Here is an 18,426-nt window from a genome sequence, read left to right as displayed (position 1 = left end):
TGACCCCACAGGGCCATCACTCACCAGCGCAGGGCGATTTTGATGGGGGTGGTGAGGCAGGAGGTGAACAGATCTGCAGGCAGGTCRGGGATCATGGGCAGCAGCTCGTTGGCCTCACAGGCTGCCAGTTGGATGCAATTCTTCATGGAGGGGGGCAGAGGCATCTGGGCAAGGGGGTGGTTGGGGTTAATGGCAGCTACCTGCAGAGAAAAAGGGGATTAGCAGGGGAGTCAGGGAAGGGCATTGCTGGGGCAGAAGGAAATAACCCCAAAAGAGCTGTGGGTTTGGAGAATTTGTGACTATGGCAGCACCAGCCACAGCTTTAACTCCTGTCTAATGAACAGCACTCACCTGCTAAATCCAAATCTAGAAATACCCTACAGATCAAACCTCCATCCAGAAATACCCTACAGAGCAAACCTGTCTAGAAAAACCCTACAGACCAAACCTCTGCCTAGAAATACCCTACAGAGCAAACCTCTGCCTAGAAAAACCTTACAGACCAAACCTCCATCCAGAAATACCCTACAGACCAAACCTCCATCTAGAAATACCCTACAGAGCAAACCTCTGCCTAGAAATACCCTACACACCAAACCTCTGTCTAGAAAATAAAAACACCCTACAGACCAACACTCCCAAAAGCACAGTAATTCTCCTGCTGGAAGTTTTGGCTCTAAGAATATGATCTTTGAGATTAATAATGCACAAAATGAAAACACAATCTTTCCAGCACCTTTCTGAACCAGGTAAACAAATTCAGCCACCCATCTTTTTTTTTTTTCATCAGGGCAAGATATGGAAATAGAAGATCAGAATCCCTGTGGCAGATTAAAGGAACAGCAAACTCCTGTGATCTCCTTGCAGAGAGATGGGGAACAATTATCCTGATCACTCTGGCAGCCCCTCTGGACCACCAGCTCCAGCTCTGCTTCACTTTTCATGAATTTGAACCATCAGATAATTTATAATTTTCCAAATGAATTCCCCTCCACGCTCTCACTCTGCTCTCTCCAAGGCTCTGCTTTCTCTTCCCCACAAGCAGGAACCTCAGTCAGGAGTTAATGAAACCTAAGGACAGAATGAAAAGCTGACACATGACCCTAAAAGGATTTTCATCACCAAATTAATGGGCAGTGTTAACCTGTGCTGCAAGAAAAAAACACTAAAGCAGCTGTCCCATGTAACCTCACACATTCCACAAGAGGAAAAATCCTACAGAAGATGGAATTGAATGTTTGTTGAAATAAAAATTGACATCCTATGAGCTCATCCTTCTCACTTAGAGAGACTTGCAGAGGTTTTGCTGCACAAACTGGAGTTCCCTGGAGCTGCCTCCCTCCCAAAACAGCCTCAAAGCCCCTCTGGAGCTCAGCAAGGGAAAAGGGAAAAAGGAAATTTGTGAAGAAAGGGAAGGTGAAGTCAGATTGGGAATGGAATGAGAAACCAAAACCAAAATGCTGAAGATAATAAAACAAAGGAGAAAGGCCCCAAAAATATCCCAGTGTCACAGGGATAGGGAAACTTGGGGAAGGGGATCCAAAGCACCTTTCTTTGACTTCAAAAAGCATCTATTACCAATTCTGTTAATCCCTGTCCAGCAGTTTAATGTTCTTCCCAAGCCACAGACATGGGAAGTTTCTTATCCTTACAAAATATGGAATTAGCACTGGTGGGAGAGAAGGAGCAGGGAAATGCTCTGCATATCCCAATATCAGATTGTATTCTCCAGTACCATGGAGTCCCCACTAAAGCATCTCCAAAAACTGGAATTCAGAAGGAAAGGGCTGACAGGCAAGGACATTTAACATCTGTTTGGAGGTTGTGTTTGTGACAGTCAGCTCCCTGATTAATTAATATTCCTTCCTTGAAGTTTTGGGATTTCTAACACAGAGTTGTAAGAAGTGAACATTTACAAATCTTTCCCTGTGAGCTCTGGGGAGCARGGGGAGGCTGCACAGAACACCCCAACTCCTTCCCTTCCACTCTGCTYTTCAGATTTGCTCCAGTAAATTTATTACTGATTCCATTTGTAATTAATGACAGCTTTTCATTGGGAACACATTCAGCACYCTGCAGAACTGGAACCACCAGGACAATCCCTCTGTGGATCAGGTTTTTGTTGTTTCACATTTTCTCATTCACAACAGCACAAAATTGTAATTGCATCCAAAATACAGCCCCAAATAGCAGAGTTTTGCAACCAAAATAATAATGTCTTGCTCACCTCAGCATTCATCTCAGCAGAAAKGCCCATTAGAGCCCAAATTGATTCTATTAACATTAACATTTAATTAGTGCTTGTATTAAAAATCATTCCCAGTTTAATGGGATAGCAAACCGAACCAGAAAGATTGRAGTGGCAAAGTTATTTGCAAATTAATTTGCCTTCCAACAGGGTTTTAAACACATTTTTCAGTGTGCACAGCAAACTTGCTTTGTGTTCAGTGAAGGGCACAGCTCCAGCTCTCACCTCCAGCTCCTGCTCTCTCTGTAGTGCAAATTGTTTGAAGGATTTGACGATGAGTCCAGCGTTGGAGCAGTCGTAGACAAAGATGGAAGGGCTCCCCATCCAGGTCTGCAGGTCATAGATGGACAGGGGGATGTACTGAGTGTAATTCTGCCAGGAGAAAAGCATCACTGTCATCAGCAATCCCAACTGAAATCCCAAAATATAACCTATATTCAACATATCAATRAACACAAATATCACTCAATATCTGTGGGGGAATGGGGCCCCACAGACTTTGATTTTGAAATTTAGGTAATTATTGTGTATGATTGAAGCTTGAGAAAAGAAAAGGAGTGTTGACATTTTATATGGAGGAAGAATGCTGCATTTTGGAGAAAAGTAGATTGGAATGCAGAATTGATAATGCAGGTGGCTGAAAATTATAAGTATTACTAATACTGTAGCTTTTACAAATTCACTAATTATGTTCTAATTACTAATTAAACAGCTGTCTCTTGACCAATRTATGTTTGACACAAATGTGTACTCTGGTTGCTRAAGTGGATAAAAGAGGCTTATCCCACAATAAAGTCTTTCTTTCTTTCTGTTTTTTCACCCACTTTTGTGTGTTTTATATCTATTCTTTTCTGTTGCTGTTTGGCCAGCAGCAACAAATATCCACCAATAGTGAGGACACGAACCCAAAGTCAACACAAATCACAAGCAGATCTTATTGTGGCATTATTTGAAACACTCAACTCTAAAAAAAAAAAAAGCCCAAAACTCTGCCAAGAGTTTTCAGTATCAGATATTTAGAGCTCTGATATATGCTAACAACTCCAAACAGCATTTAATAGTCCAATTTTATCCCAAATTTCTGCAACACTGATAAAGGATGCAAACCAGCTGTCTTTAATTTAACATCAAACATCTTAAACTGAAAAGCCCATCAATAAATCAGGATGGATAATTAAGCCCCTGCAGCCCATCAGCACTACCCCGCCTGAGCCTAACGAGATGCTTCATAATTTTATTACAGCTTTAGCTTCTGTGCAACTTTCCAAATTATCCATTAAAATTAAAACCAACAAAGCTGCCTTCCACGGGAGTGAGGTACCCACAGTTCCYTTTCTGTAAATAGGAAGGATCTTGTTCCTTGTCTTCCATCTTAACGCCCCCAAATAACTGGAGGCAAAAGGATAAAAATCAGCCATTTAAAAGCAGCCATGAGGAGCCAATCCTGAACTGAGCAAGCTGAAAATATAAACCACAGATTTGTGCCTGCAAAAAGTCACCACCAAATAGCCAGTGGCTGCCAGAAGATCCTTCTCAGCTGCAGGCAGAGGGCAACCTGGTGTTCCTCCAGCCCTGAGCCCGGCCCAAAATCCTCAGGAAAAGCTGTGATGTTCCTATTAACATCAGCAGGATGATGGATGGGATCATAACGCTCATTTAAATTCAAGAGACCTAAAATAGCTGTAATAAAACCAGTAAACTTTTTACAAAAATCCAATTTTCAAGGACACGTATCAGCGTCGATAAAGACAGGAGGGATCATAAACCATGTGTTRCATAAGGCAGGGAGGGGTAAAGCATTGCCAAACCCACTTTTGCCCATATATAACGGTTCTGATGGCTTCATTAAAATTAATAGGGAAAATTGTTTAGAAAAGCCAAAGTTTTAGGGAGTTGGGAGCTCTGCAAATCAGTGCAGTGTGGAACCAGGCACGAACAGCTCAGATTTCTTAAGGTCAGCCCTCATGTGAAGAACACTGCAAGGCCAGGAAAGAATGGGGTTTTTTTACACATCAAACCCTGGGGTTTTTTACACATCAAACCCTGCTCTGCCACATCTCATCAGTGCCATTTTATGGGCAGCCACTGTTTTACCTTTCTATTTCTAAAACATCCTGCTCCCGCTGAGATCGGATTATAGCTCTGATTAATATTGTGGTATTTCCAACCAGAAGGATTTTATGTTCCAACTCCACCGTGGGGGTCACATAAAACATCAAATTTGCTAATGATATGTAAATGAGGCAGTTTGGAGCGAGGAGGGGTGTTAAGGAAGGTTGAGCATTGTGGGTGCTGCTGCCACGCTGGGCTGGACACACACAATGAAATCTGTAAATCTCAATTTCCAAATGCAAACAGATCATTTGGGGCTGGAGAAACACGAGGATGAGGGGAATGGAAAGGATGGGAGGGAGCATGATTTAGTTGAGGAGATGTCCCTGCTCCCACCATCCCTCAGCACCTCTTCATGACACAACAACAGCTCCATTGGAAACTGCTGTGAACAGATTTCATCCCCAATTATCAGTGAAAACTCCAGAGATATTTGAAAAAAAACCAAACCCGGCCTTATCTGCAGTGGAGCTCCTCAAAATGTCAGAATAAACATGGCTGAAGTTGGGGGATGTTGAATTTTATCTTTTTGAAACCACGCTGAGGTTTTCACAAAAAGCAGTAGCTAAACTAAAACATTGCTACTTCCTAATACAACAGCACCCACAATAAATGCATGAAAAATGTTATTGCAGCCTCAACACGCGGCCAAAGGGCAGAAAATGCCAAAGGGCGGAAAATGCCAAAGTAAAAGCTCCCAGGGACTGTTTGGCCACAAGAACACAAAACAAGCAAACAGGGAACTGCAACCTGTGAGCGTGTCCTAAAGCTGGGAAAGGGATGGGACAAGGAGCAGTGAGTCCAAACTGAGAGAGGGGAAACTTTGGGTACATATTGGGAGGAAATTCCTCCCTGTGAGGGTGGCATGGCCCAGAGAAGCTGTGGCTGCCCCTGATCCCTGGAATGTCTAAGGCCAGGCTGGACATTGGGATTTGGAGCACCCTGGGACAGTGGGAGGTGTCCCTGCCATGGATGGGGTGGCACTGGATGCACTCTGAGCTCCCTCAACCCAAACCAATCTGTGACTCCCCAACTCTGTGCCCTCCCAGAACATTCCAGAGCCTGGCAGGGCTGTGTGAGCCCACACCCACCTTGTTGAAGACCCAGATCTCTCCGTTGACCGTGGGCCGGGGCACGCCGTGCCCGTTGTAGTGGAACAGCACGCGCTCCTCCTTGGCATTGCGGCGCAGGGACGTGCACAGCTTCTTCACCTCGTCCACTGTGGGGTCCAGGCTCTGCTTGTACCTGGCCTGGGACACAGCAGGGCACAGCATGACTGCTCACAGCCTGGCACACAGCCTGGCACACAGCCTGGCACACGGCTCAGGGCACTGAGAACAGCAGAGCCTGCTCTGGGACACCAAACCCAGCCAAACCCAGCCAAACTCACTCAGATAAACTCAGCCAAACTCAGCCAAACTCAGCCAAACTCAGCCAAACTCACTCAGCCAAACTCAGCCAAACTCACCCAGCCAAACGCAGCCAAACCCAGACAAAGCCAGACAAACTCAGCCAAATTCACTCAGATAAACTCAGCCAAACTCAACCAAACTCAGCCAAACTCAGCCAAACCCAGCCAAACTCAGCCAAACCCAACCAAACTCAGCCAAACCCAGCCAAATCCAGACAAACTCAACCAAACTCAACCAAACCCAGACAAACTCAACCAAACTCAGACAAACTCAACCAAACCCAGCCAAACCCAGCCAAACTCAGCCAAATGCAGCCAAACTCAGCCAAACTCAACCAAACTCAGCCAAACTCAACCAAACTCAGCCAAACTCAGCCCAACCCAGCCAAACTCAACCAAACTCAGCCAAACTCACTCAGCCAAACCCAGCCAAACCCAGCCAAACCCAGCCAAACCCAGCCAAACTCAACCAAACTCACCCAACTCCGAGAACCTTCCTCTGATGGAAGGAAAACCAAACTGGTTTTGGGCAAAACCCCCAAGGCTTCAAAGCCATTTCAGCTTGGCTGAGCTCAAGACACCCAGGTAGGAGCTGGTTTGTCACACTCAAAAGTTCATTTTTTTGAAGCAAGGCCAAATAATAACGAGAAGTTTTTCAACTGTCCTTTGAAAGACAAAAGCCTGGCTCTTTSTCTCTTCTCCAGAGCTGCAGGGACTGAAAATCCAGAATCACAATAAAAACCTTCAAGATGATGTACTGAAATAAAGAGCCAAGTTTAAGAGCAGGACAAACACACCTCTACAAACCCTGTGATGGAGGCCTTTTATAAACCAAACCAAGGCTACAGGAATTTGGCTTTTTAGATTTTCCTCTATAGCAGGCAAAGAAAACAAAGAATTAAAATGTCATTGTAATAGAGGGAYTTTAATTGTTTATCTGAGAATCCTGAAGAGCACATACAGTGCTGCTCAATTAACAGCCAGAGCTCCAGCCAACAGGGAACAATGAATGGCAGCATTTAATGGTGGCAACACMCGAGAAAAGCAAGCAAAAGGAGGAAAAATATGAAGCGAGAGGCAGTGATGTGACACCCTCATCCTTCCTGGGAACCTCRGCACTCAGCAGAGCCCAGAGGATGCATTCATCTTCCCACAGATCCTCCACCTCCTCCTCTCTTCACTCAGGGTAGTGATGAAGCTGCTGATTTGCAAAAATGTGCCCCTTAAATCCCAGCCTGGCTGCTGGCAGCTCCTCCAACCCCCAGAACCAAAGTGCTGGGGAATTTCAGCTTTTTTTCCACGGCTCATTCCATCCCTCCTCACGTCCCTGGAGCATCAATATTAAACACAGCTCCCAGTTAATGGAGGTGGATTCAGACTCTCCAACTCWAGTCTGTAGATCTCAATTTCCAAAGTGCAAACAGATCATTTGGGKYTGGAGAAACACRAGGGGAAAGGAAAGGAGGGGAGGGAGCTGTGAATAAGCACAGTCTGAGTCCCAGTGCCAGCTCAGGACTCAGGTGGGAGGTTTGGGAGTGACAGGAACCAGGTACCTGAGTAACACCCCAGCCCAGGCAGTGCCATTTTTGTCTTTTTTTCTTCCCTCCCATCGTTATTCCTTTACCTTCCCTGYCAAGAAAACCCAAACCCGGCCTTATCTGCAGTGGAGCTCCTCAAAATGTCAGAATAAACACAGCTGAAGTTGGGGGATGTTGAATTTTATCTTTTTGAAACCACAAAAAAGGTTTTCACAAAAAGCAGTAGCTAAACTACAACATTGCTCCTTCCTAATACAACAGCACCTCTCCTTTCTGTTCCCCTTGTGTTTCTCATTTTGGCCAAATGAGAAGATTTGCTTGYTCAGTGCCACAATTCTGTGAAACACTCCTGGCTTTGTCCAASCTTGCCCCTGTTAACTGGTGACAGGATGTCCATTTTGAAGCCATTTCAGCGYTGACACTTCAGGAATAAAACACTGTATGGACAAATCTGCAGGAAATAGGGAGGAGTTTCAGTAGGAAGGAGTTTGGCACCCAAAGCAGGAAAAGGAAACAGTTTGGGGTTTTTCTGTGGATGTTACCCACGTTTCATGCTGAAATATCCATTGAGATGGTTCCCCTTGAAGCCATCGTGCTGATCATTCCTTGACACCCACTCCCTAATTACTGTCWGTTTGTTTTATAAGGAATTTACTCCTTTCAAAGGAAAAATAAACCCCCCAGACTGTTCACTGATTACAGGGAACAGCAGTGACCTCTCCAACACGAATCTGTCTGGAAAAGAAAACCCCTCAATGGATGCATCAACTCCTACCCCACTGCAATGCCAGGATGCACTGGCTGCAGAAATCCCCCCAGTCCTCTGCATTTTGTGCTTAAATTAACGGCTCAGCTTTGGAAACTTCACCTAATCAAGRTTTGCCTTTAATTTTAATGGGGCCAAGGCATAAGTGGGACACAGAGGAGGATCCCCAGGCACAGGTTCCTCTCTCCAGGGAGTTGGGGCTGCAGCAGCTCCAAAGGGCTCTGCTGTCACCTGAGACACAGAACTGGCTCATCATCACCTCCCAAACTCAGCTCTGCTCACCCTGCCAGCTGCTGAGTCCAGGAAACAGCTCAGGATCAGCTCCCGTGAAAAGGAAGGGATGCAGAGTGCCAGAGGTGACAGGGTGACAACAGGGCATTGAAGTTGCTGATGTTGCTCAACTCTCAGTGGCAATGGAAAGTTCTGGAAGGTTCCCAGCCTGGCAGCAAGAGGCACTGCTCTTTCGTCATGGAGATAGATTTTTTTCCCCTTAAGAAAATACAAGGATAAACCTATTTTCTGTTCAAAGCCATAAAATCCAAGTGTTCCTCTTTCATTTTCCTGCAGCCCAAGACCTCAGTCTTTGTTGCAGAAAGGCTCAGACCACAGCGTGTGTGTAATTCCAYGCCAGAACCCCAACCCCTGGCACAGCAGACACAAAGTGTATGAAAAATGGATGACAAATGTCTCAGCTGGCATCCAGAGCCCCTGCTCTTCACAAGGTATAACATCACCCTCTTCTCATTCAGCAGAATAAACCCTGAAGTCACTCCCCTTTTATCCCTAAGATACCTTACTGAATGTGTTCCAAATTTATCCACAGAAGAAACTACTCCAACATTCAGTATTTCATACTGAAACTGCCTTTTACACCTCCTTGCAGAAGAAGGATGCTCCTACCCAGAATCTATAATGAGATCTAAAAGCTTTATTTGGCTGAAGATTGTATTTTTTTTTTAAAACAGCTTCTGGGTGACAAAGAATYCCAAATGCAAATGGCACACACAAGGCACTGCATGTGGCGAGTTCCTGTGGTGGGTAAAAGAAATAAAATAAAATCCAGTCAATACAGCTGCAGGGTTTGAGGTTTTGATGTTCCCCTTTGAGGTGCTCAGGGCAGTGTGGYTGTCCTGTCCCTGGAAATGGCCAGGGGGACATTGGGAGGTGACCAATTGTGTCCCAAAACTGGGACAGKGGGAGGTGACCCTGCCCACAGCAGGGCTGGGACTGGATGRTCTTTAAACCCCTCMAACCCMAACCATTCCATGATTCCATCTGTGCAGGACATGGACAATCCACTGGGCAGTTTCCTGTCCTGTAGGAAAGCAGRGCTGGGTGGGATTTCCTGGAGAAACCCAGTCCCACCCCAGTTATCCCAAWMCMCAGAGACCCCAAWCACCCCAAARGGCTGCTCTGCCCTTTTCTGCTGCCACTTGGAGCAGATTTGAATCCCAGTTTCCAAATGCAGAGAAGACATTAAACCTGTGACTTTGCCATGCACACAGCCAGCCTACTTCACATGATTTAATTACAAGGAATCAAAGCAAGCTAATTATTCCAAGAGAGGCTTTTTGGAACAATGCCCGAATTGGAAAAACTGAAATGTAAGAAGGCTTACAAAGAAGTAAGAGATGAACACTAAAATTAAGGATGAACACTAAAAATTCTGGATTAAGTCCTCCTTCAAGTGAAGAACATGAGATTGAATTAATTCATATTCCACTTTTTATGAGGCAACTGCCAGTTTGATGCAACATGTTCCTGAGAGTGTCTGGAACAAGCCAGGGCTCAGACACATAAAACAGGCACATATATGTCAAAACTTCACAGCCAGGATGAACATGTGCTGCCACACAGAAAAGCAACACCATTTCACCTTTTAAATCTCCTGAACACGCTGGAGCATCTAAACAACAGACAGGTCAAAAATCCAAAATTGGATCAGAAATTTCAGCAAGCTGAGAAGCCCAGAGATGGAGCAGCCACCCCCAAACAGTGACAGAGAGTGAGACCCCCCCATTTCCCACATTGCCATCCCATCTCCAGGAGAATAAACTAAATTAACTCAAAAATTGAATTATTKGGTATAGCCTGTAGATGGTAAAAATCCCTTGGAAACCATCTGGGTACCAGGAAAAGGGAAAGCAGGCAGAATGACATCAGCTTTTAAAGGAATCCAGAGGAAATCCAGGCTGAGCTCTGTGCTGGGCACGTTGGTGGAATAACAATAAAAAAACAACCATGAACAAACACTTTGGGGAAGAGCCCATGCAGCATCTCTAATGGGAAAGCCAGACATTTCAAATCAAACTCTTATCTTGTAGAGTTTTCTAAAGAAATCAAAGAGCACAGAGATGAGAGGAGCTGCTTTTTGATATAAACCCATCTGGATTCCCAGAGGATATTTAGCAAGATCTCAACACAGGATTAGGAGGAGAAGTCCGTGTGTAAAGCCTGATAAAACAGGCAGGTGGGGCAGAATCTCTAATTCTGGAGGAGAAATTCCAAGAGGATGTTTTCTGGGATTGAGTCCCCCAACACAWGAACCACACTGCAGGCAGACCCTGCATGGGCCAGGCTCAGCAAAGCTCTGCAGGAGGATTTTCACCACCARATGCTTTATCCTCACCAATTTCTCTCCCATAACTCCTCTACTACGGATTTTTCCCAGTGTTGTGTCTGTGTGATGCCAGGCTGGCCTGCTTCCAGGCCTGCTGAGGGGGAAGCTGYTCAGTGAAAAATACAGCCTTCACTCACAAACAAAAATACTTTGTTCTTTGGTTCCTCCAAAACGGTGATTAATAACCCAATCCTGCAATTCAGCCTGATTTCATTTTAATACTGACTAAAGCACAGCTCTTTTCTTGCATCAAAGGAAGGTTTAGGATCCTGCATTTACACTGGCTTTGGAGACACATCAAAGGACAGACAGACTTAGAACTGCACACAAACACTTCTGGTTTTGCACAATTCCACAAAAAAACATCCCAACCAGAGCATGACAGTGCCAGGACAGAATCCCACCCCAGGATGTGGCAGTGCCAGGACAGAATCCCACCCCAGAGCATGGCAGTGCCACTGTCCCACCCCAGGGCACAGCAGTGCCAGGACAGGATCCCACCCCAGGATATGGCAGTGCCACTGTCCCACCCCAGGATGTGGCAATGCCACTGTCCCACCCCAGGACACAGCAATGCCAACTGTCCCACCCCAGGACACAGCAGTGCCACTGTCCCACCCCAGGACACAGCAGTGCACTGTCCCACCCCAGGATGTGGCAATGCCACTGTCCCACCCCAGAACACAGCAGTGTCACTGTCCCACCCCAAGACATGGCAGTGCCAGGACAGGATCCCACCCCAGGACACAGCAGTGTCACTGTCCCACCCCAGGATGTGGCAGTGCCACTGTCCCACCCCAGGATGTGGCAATGCCACTGTCCCACCCCAGGACACACCAGTGCCACTGTCCCACCCCAGGACACACCAGTGCCACTGTCCCACCCTAGAACATGGCAGTGCCACTGTCCCACCCCAGGGCACAGCAGTGCCACTGTCCCACTCCAGCACACACCAGTGTCACTGTCCCTCCCCAGGATGTAGCAGTGTCACTGTCCCTCCCCAGGACACAGCAATGCTGTCCCAGCTGTGAGAAGCTCACAGATAACTCAGCTCTGTAGGAAGAGGCTGCAATTCATCCCCACAATCCATCACTCACAAACCCAATCACCTCAAGCCCACGTTGATATGGCCACAATAACTCTTGGCTTAGACACATCATGCAAATGCAAATCATTCTCAACCATATCCACAGACTCCAAGCTTCTTAATTTTATATTAAAAAAAAACCCCACCACCTCCTTTTAGGTGTTTTAATTTTAAGCTGCGGGCACATGAAATTACCCTGATGCAAATTCATGAGGATTAGGCCAAGATAATAAAAACTGCATATTTAAGTACAAAGGAGTGTGCTGGAAATCCCAAATTGACGTTACAGCAGCAGCTTAACCTGGTTAACACAGGCCAGGAGAAAATATTACTGACAAAATTATTAGTCATTGCTAACTTGAAAAATATTAATTACAGTGAAGACATAACTTAGAGATGCTTCAATTTAAATGCTAAACTAAGCCAAACTCTTGCCAGTCTTAGGCACGTCCTCTGCAGATTTTTGGGTGCATTTCAAAGCCTTCTCCATCTCCCCTGTGCTAATTCCCCCAGAAGCAGCCCCAGGATAGGACAGGATGGTGACAGGAGCCAGTCCTGAGTGTGGCACGTCCCCTCCCTGCCTGGAGCCAGCAGAGTGGGGACTTTACCTTCCCTCTGCAGAGTCTCTGACCTTGCTTTCAAGTCCAATGTGAAATGAATTCCAAAGTACCTAATCCTCACYGTGCAGACTCAGGATCCAATAACACTTCCAAAAAAATGCCTTTGAGCAGCTTGTTCATGAGAACTGATGTTGACAGGGAAGACAAAAATCAGGACAACCAACCTTGAGTAGCTGCTGCAATACATCCACAAGACAGGTGTGTTCCTCAGCAGTTACAAGCTGCTTCACACTGCAGCTTTGTGCCAAAGTTCACAGAAATTCCACCCACCAGCCTCCCCTGTTTGGTACAAATCCTTCCCTCTCTGCTCAAATAACCATTTCCAGAGAGTTGTGGAAATAACTGCTTACTTTTAAACAAATTAAATTATAAAAGAACTCAAATCTGCTTCTCATATGTCAGATCTGCACCCTCAGCCTGGTGACAGCTCCATGGGTCACATCACAAGGTGCCCTAACAGGATTTGAAGTACACCCCAGGTCACATCTTTCAAACCTGCTTAGTCAAACAACGTAACTCCTAAGCATCAGTGCCAGTTTAGTTCCAGTCCTTCTCTAGAACCTCAGTTTTAGGAGCTCTCTTAAGTTTCAGGCTCTGCATCTTCTTGTTTCTTAAATATAAACTTTATATTTAATATATTTTATATTACTGGGAGCCCAGTTCAGGCTGCAGGACCACAAACTGGTGAATTCTCAAAGTGGGTGTCTTTAAACCCTGCCCCAAGTGCATCGTGCTCCAGGGAGGAGCTGCAAGGCTGGGGCCCTGCAGGACAAGAATTTCATCTTCTCAATACTAAATAATTGCTTAGTAATTTCAAAGTTCTCCTCTGATTTCAAAGTAATTGCTTAATGAAGCAATTTTCTGATTAAAAACACCTCAACGAGTTGGGAGAAGGAAAAGCAATCATTTCGAGGTTTATGGTTTGCTAATCTCCATAGGAAAAGAGTTAAAACCAAAGCATCACAGGCTTTTCTCATTCTGGCTTAGACAGGGGCAGCAATATAAATAAAAATGTGTTTTCCCCTGTTAATCTGTGTGTGTTTTGCACAGAATTGGTGCTGTTTGTCAGCATCCTCTGCATGACCCAGGGTGCAGCCACTGGATTTGTGCCACTCTGGGCACAGCACCAGGGGTGTCCCTGTCCCCCATCCCAGGGATCCAGCACTCCCCACCCAACACAAAGACAAGGTGTTTCTAAATAGGTCACCCAGAGCTGGCTGGTAATTACAGAAACTCGTTAATCAGCTTTGCCAGCAGAGCTGCTTTTCTCTCCCAGAGCCTTTTGATATCAGCTCGCTCTGCCCATCTCAGACAAAGCAACATCAACGGTCACAGCAAAACACAAACCTTGATCTTGCCAATTCTGGCCCCATTTTGATGACAAAGCACAAACCAAAACAGACATGAAGGATAAAACATGTGAAATTATGTCATTGTTAGAAGTGTGGAAAGGAAGGCAAGGGCTGCCTGACACATGGAATGTTTCACATTAACAGGATTTCAATGCTGGGATTTCCTTTGTTTGAGCCCATCCTGCCCACAGAACTCCAGAACTGCAGCAGGGCACCAATATCCACAGGATCTTCCCTCTGTAAATTTGTTAACTTAACTCCAGAATGCCAGTCCCTGCTCTCTGCTCAGCTCACAGAACAGCTTCATGCCACTTCCTTGTCTCTGCAGCCTCTGAACACACTTCTGCACAGCAGCTCATGCCTGAAACTGGGTTTTTTTTTTCCTTTTTGTGACTCATTTTTCCAGGAGAATCTCACAGAAACCTTCTGGGTTTCCCTGGGGCTGCTCTGAACCCACCCTTGGGCTGTGCTCTGCCCAGCCAGGCCATGGCCAAGGGCAGGTTGGGATTCAGATCATCTGGAGAGCCCCAAAGGGAAAACTACAACCAAAACTACAACCACTGCCCTCATTATCTCCATATTCCAACATTAAAAAGTGGGTTTCATCCTTTACCATACCTGAAATCTGTGCTTTTCTGGCCAAATGACCAATGCTTCCAGAGGGATATTCAGTGACACAGCCCCTGACCATGACAGCTTTGCAGACAGAAAGAGAATGGCAATAACTGGGTTTGGCAATTAGACTTGTTGACTCCAGTTCTATGACACTTCCTTTTTCTTTTTTTCTGAAAAAAAAACCCGTTCCTTTTTTTTTTCCTGAAAAAAACCCTGCTGGTTTATGCTGAAGACAGTTGATCTTTAACAAGACAGCAAAGGATTGATACAGCAGAATTTTGCAGAGCCTGAAATAGCTGCCAAATTCAGGATGCTGTTGGGAAATGAAAACCAACAAACATAGTCCTCCAAGGAAAACCTGGTTTTGTTAAACAAGGTCACACTGTCTTTTAGTTGTTTTTTTTATCTTCTTACTCATTTTTTTCTTACATGTTCCTACATCTGCAGATTTCTCCTGCTGGAGACCAAGAACCAGTTTTTCCATGTTCCCCTTTGGAATTCTACAGTATTTCTTCTGCAGGAGCAATTAGTATTTGCTGTTGTTTTAAAAGAAAAACCCTACAGAAATAAAGGAAAAGTATGACTCACTGAGAGACCAATAATTAGGTCATGTGTTCAATTAGTTTTCATGCTTAAGTAGTTACTCTTTAGGAAATGCTCCCCCTTTGATGTGCAGCAGCAACTTCCCAATTAATTAGGCAGAAAAAAGCAATGAAGGAATGAAACCTCAGACACCGAATCAAAGCCCCGAGATCTCTAATGAGGGGAACAACAGCATCAACAACAGACAACATGCACTAAAAGGTAGAGGCTTTCACTGATCCATTTTGAGCATCTTGGCTGTATTTCCTTTGAAATTAAGAGAAAACTGTTGGGAAGCAGACTAGAAGAGAGGGGGAAGCAGCCTGTTTGATCAGAAAATCACTGTTTCCTTGAAGGCCTGCCACAAAATAAATAATCTGTGCATACTGCAGATGTGTCCTCAGAGACCATCAGTCACTGGTGCAGGCAAGAGGAACCACACATTGGGTGAAACTGGAGCAGAAAAATGGGAAAAGCCTTTTTATTGAAACCCTACACAAGGAACAGAACTGTTCCAGTGCCATCCCTCCCTCTGCAGGGATGCTCCAGCTGCAGGCATGCCCAAACACCAGCACTCACTTTCAAACCATCCTTCCCAAAGGCTTTCTAAAAGTTTATTTAATCTTGTCTCCTAGATTTCCCCATGCAGGATTTTCACCCCCCTTGATGGCTCACAGTTCTCTTTCACCCCAGGGGTGCCCGTTCAGGTATAATCCATTCAGCTCTAATGAAATCAGTTCATTCCAGGAGAGAATTAAAACAGCCCAAACGACTCTCTTAGCAGATAAAAAAAAAAGGAGGAAATTGAGAGAAGAAAAAGGGAGGCAAAACTGTAGCACTTGAATTAAAAAATCAATACTATAATTGACTTTGTTTTATTTAGGCAAGTGGGTGTGAGGGGGAAGGATTCTTTGGGATGTGATGTTTTCAGCCCCTGGTGTTGCACAGAGGGTGCAGGAGCCCTGGAGCTCTTGATTTGGAAGGGCAGGAGGGGATTGGAGATGGCAAATTACTGCCTTGCTGGGTGCAAACCTCTCCATCAAACTACTTGATGTAAAAAAAAAACCCAAATTCCATAGAACTGACCTTCAGCTGGAAGGTTTCTCTACAGAAGATCCCACTGAAAGAGTTCAGTAGGAGCCATGTGTGTCTGCATCCCTCTCACCTCTCCTAGGAACAGATTTTAACCTTCCTGGCAGGACTGGGAATGTTCATCAGAGAATACAGGACAGGACTGCAAAAAGCACCTGGTGCAGGAGAGTCACTGGGATCCACGTGCACCATAAAATCCCAACAAAATCACTGAGAGAAGGAGGAAAAACTCTTGTGAGCGTTGTGGTCAGCTCAGAGTTAAAGAGAGAAACTGGCCAAAAGCCAGAGCCAACAAAGAAGTAAAAAAAAAAAAATCTATAATTTCATGCAAATTTAATAAGCATATGCTCCAGACTACTTCATCCCAGGTCCTGAATTATGTAAAGTGTGCCTGGTGCAAGCCAAGGCTGTGGCTCTGCAGCCCCTCCTGCACATCCATCCATGGGCACAGAGCCCAGGGCACTGAACTGGCCAGGGAAGGCTGGCAGCCAAGSAAGGAGGTGGCTGAACCTCAGGGGACAAAGCTGGCACCCTCCTAGGGTGGCAGGCAGCAATTCCAGCCCAGTTTGTGCCATGGGTGCTGTGCAGGGAGCAGAGATTTCACTGCCTCCAAGCACCCCTGAGCAGCAGAGCAGCTCCATCCTCCCACTCTGCTCTGCAGGGCCCAGCTCCTCAGCTAAACTGGGACTTACAGAGCACTAAAAATCCCCAGGAGCTCCTGCATGTCCATAAAGCATCCCACCCCACTGCAGCAGCCCAGCTCGCAGTCCATCAGTCCTGTTTGCTTAAACTAAACTAAAAGTGAGTTAAACTCACTAAACTAAAGTGAGTCCCTGCCTTTGCAACGGCACAACGGGCAGTGCTGCCAAGAAAATGGAATTTACAGCCCTCCAAGAGGAAATATTTGTGCTCCCTGGCACCTGTGAGGGGCTGCAGATCACACAGGATCTCAATGAGGGGCAGCAGCAGAAAAATCCCACTGCAATATCATCAATTCCTGATCAAAATGGTTTAATAAAAGCATGTGAGGAACCTCCAAGGAACAGAAACTCCAAGTGTTTCACCCTGGGTAGTTCTGTGTCAGCCAAAGGCCCCCTTTCCTGGTGATCCCAGCTCCACTCAGCTCCTCCAGCCATCCCCAACCCAGCACTGCAGATTCCCAAACCAGAGCAGCAGCCCCAGGGAAGGTTTTCCCCTCCTGCAGGCATTAGCAGGTCCTGTGTTCTTCATTTTCACTCCCTTTTCTCCTTCCACTCTTCAGCAGCCCCTTGACCCTGTAATTGAGCCCCTTTCCAGGTCAACCTCAGATTTAACCCCTTTCCTGCCCAGTGAAACTCAAACCCCACACCCAAGGAAATGCTAACATAGAGCTGTCTTGGTTTTCCTTCCATTTTTCCACCTCAATTCTCTCTGCACTGAATTGCAAGAACTCTTCACTTGTTCAGAGAACTCTTTATCAAGACACATCGAGCTCACAGCTCTGTCATCTCCCACCCTCTCCCCCAGCACAACTTTCATTTGAGAACTGCATGAAATGACTGAATATTGCTTAACTGCAGGATTCTGCAGAGGAAACAACAGCTGAAGTGGTTTTTACTCCTGCAGCACACAAATTTATGTAGGTACACAACAATAAAGCAAAGTCTTAAATTTAATCAGAACAAATACTTCAAGCCACGGCAAGCTGATAAATTATTTAGAAAGGGGCTCAATAAGACCTGGAAGGAAATATCCATCAGCTGTGCAGCTTGGCTGGGAGCCTCCAGAAACAAGGAATTTTCATGCTTTACCTCTTTTACAGTTTCCTTTCAGCTAAGCTGTTTGCATTGAGCAAAAAGGAGGATTTTAGAGCAGAAGCAGCAGTCCAGCAATGCCACAGCACTGGGCACACAGTGCCCAACACATCCAGTTCCTCTGGAAGGAGCTGACAGCCAGGGAATATTTCAGAAAACTTTCATGATTGGGTCTTTTCTCAGACTGCCTGGTTTTCCCCAAACTGTCCTCTTTCCAGCCATTCCTCAACCATTCCAAGCCCCCAAGAACCAGACAAAATGGGATGTATTAGTATTTATATGAAAGCTCTAGGAAATTCAATAATGTTCCTATTGTTTTATTGCAGATGGCACACCAACTTCTCTTTATGACTGCAGAAAGCTCCAGAGCCCTGTGGAGTGCAATAAAGCAGGACGTGTTTGGCTTTGCAATGTGGCAGGGGCTGGGATTTGCAATGTGGCAGGGGCTGGGATTTGCAATGTGGCAGGGGCTGGGATATTTTCCTGCAGGAATCAGGGCAGCAGCCCAGCTCTGGGATTGCCTCCACCATGCCCACGCAGGGACCCTGCTGCTCCTCCCTCCCAACCAGGAATTCTGTCCCAAAACACAG

General features: G+C 45.7%; 1 protein-coding gene across 1 annotated transcript in view; it reads right to left on the bottom strand.

The window, feature by feature from the left end:
* The window catches only part of LOC130586007 (regulatory-associated protein of mTOR-like), a 78,021-nt gene extending 72,372 nt beyond the window's left edge, over positions 1–5,649 (bottom strand). The window contains 3 exon segments of the mRNA XM_057386707.1: positions 25–200; positions 2,474–2,620; positions 5,452–5,649. Coding sequence (XP_057242690.1) covers positions 25–200; positions 2,474–2,620; positions 5,452–5,634 — 506 coding nt within the window. The 5' untranslated portion in view covers positions 5,635–5,649.
* Positions 5,650–18,426: the final 12,777 nt, after the last annotated feature.

Source organism: Malurus melanocephalus, unplaced genomic scaffold, assembly GCF_030028575.1.
Source record: "Malurus melanocephalus ecotype Western Australia unplaced genomic scaffold, MMel_1.1 scaffold_1035, whole genome shotgun sequence".
Lineage (NCBI taxonomy): Eukaryota > Metazoa > Chordata > Aves > Passeriformes > Maluridae > Malurus > Malurus melanocephalus.
The sequence above is the reverse complement of the archived record's forward strand: the minus strand, read 5'-3'. Positions and strand labels throughout refer to the sequence as shown.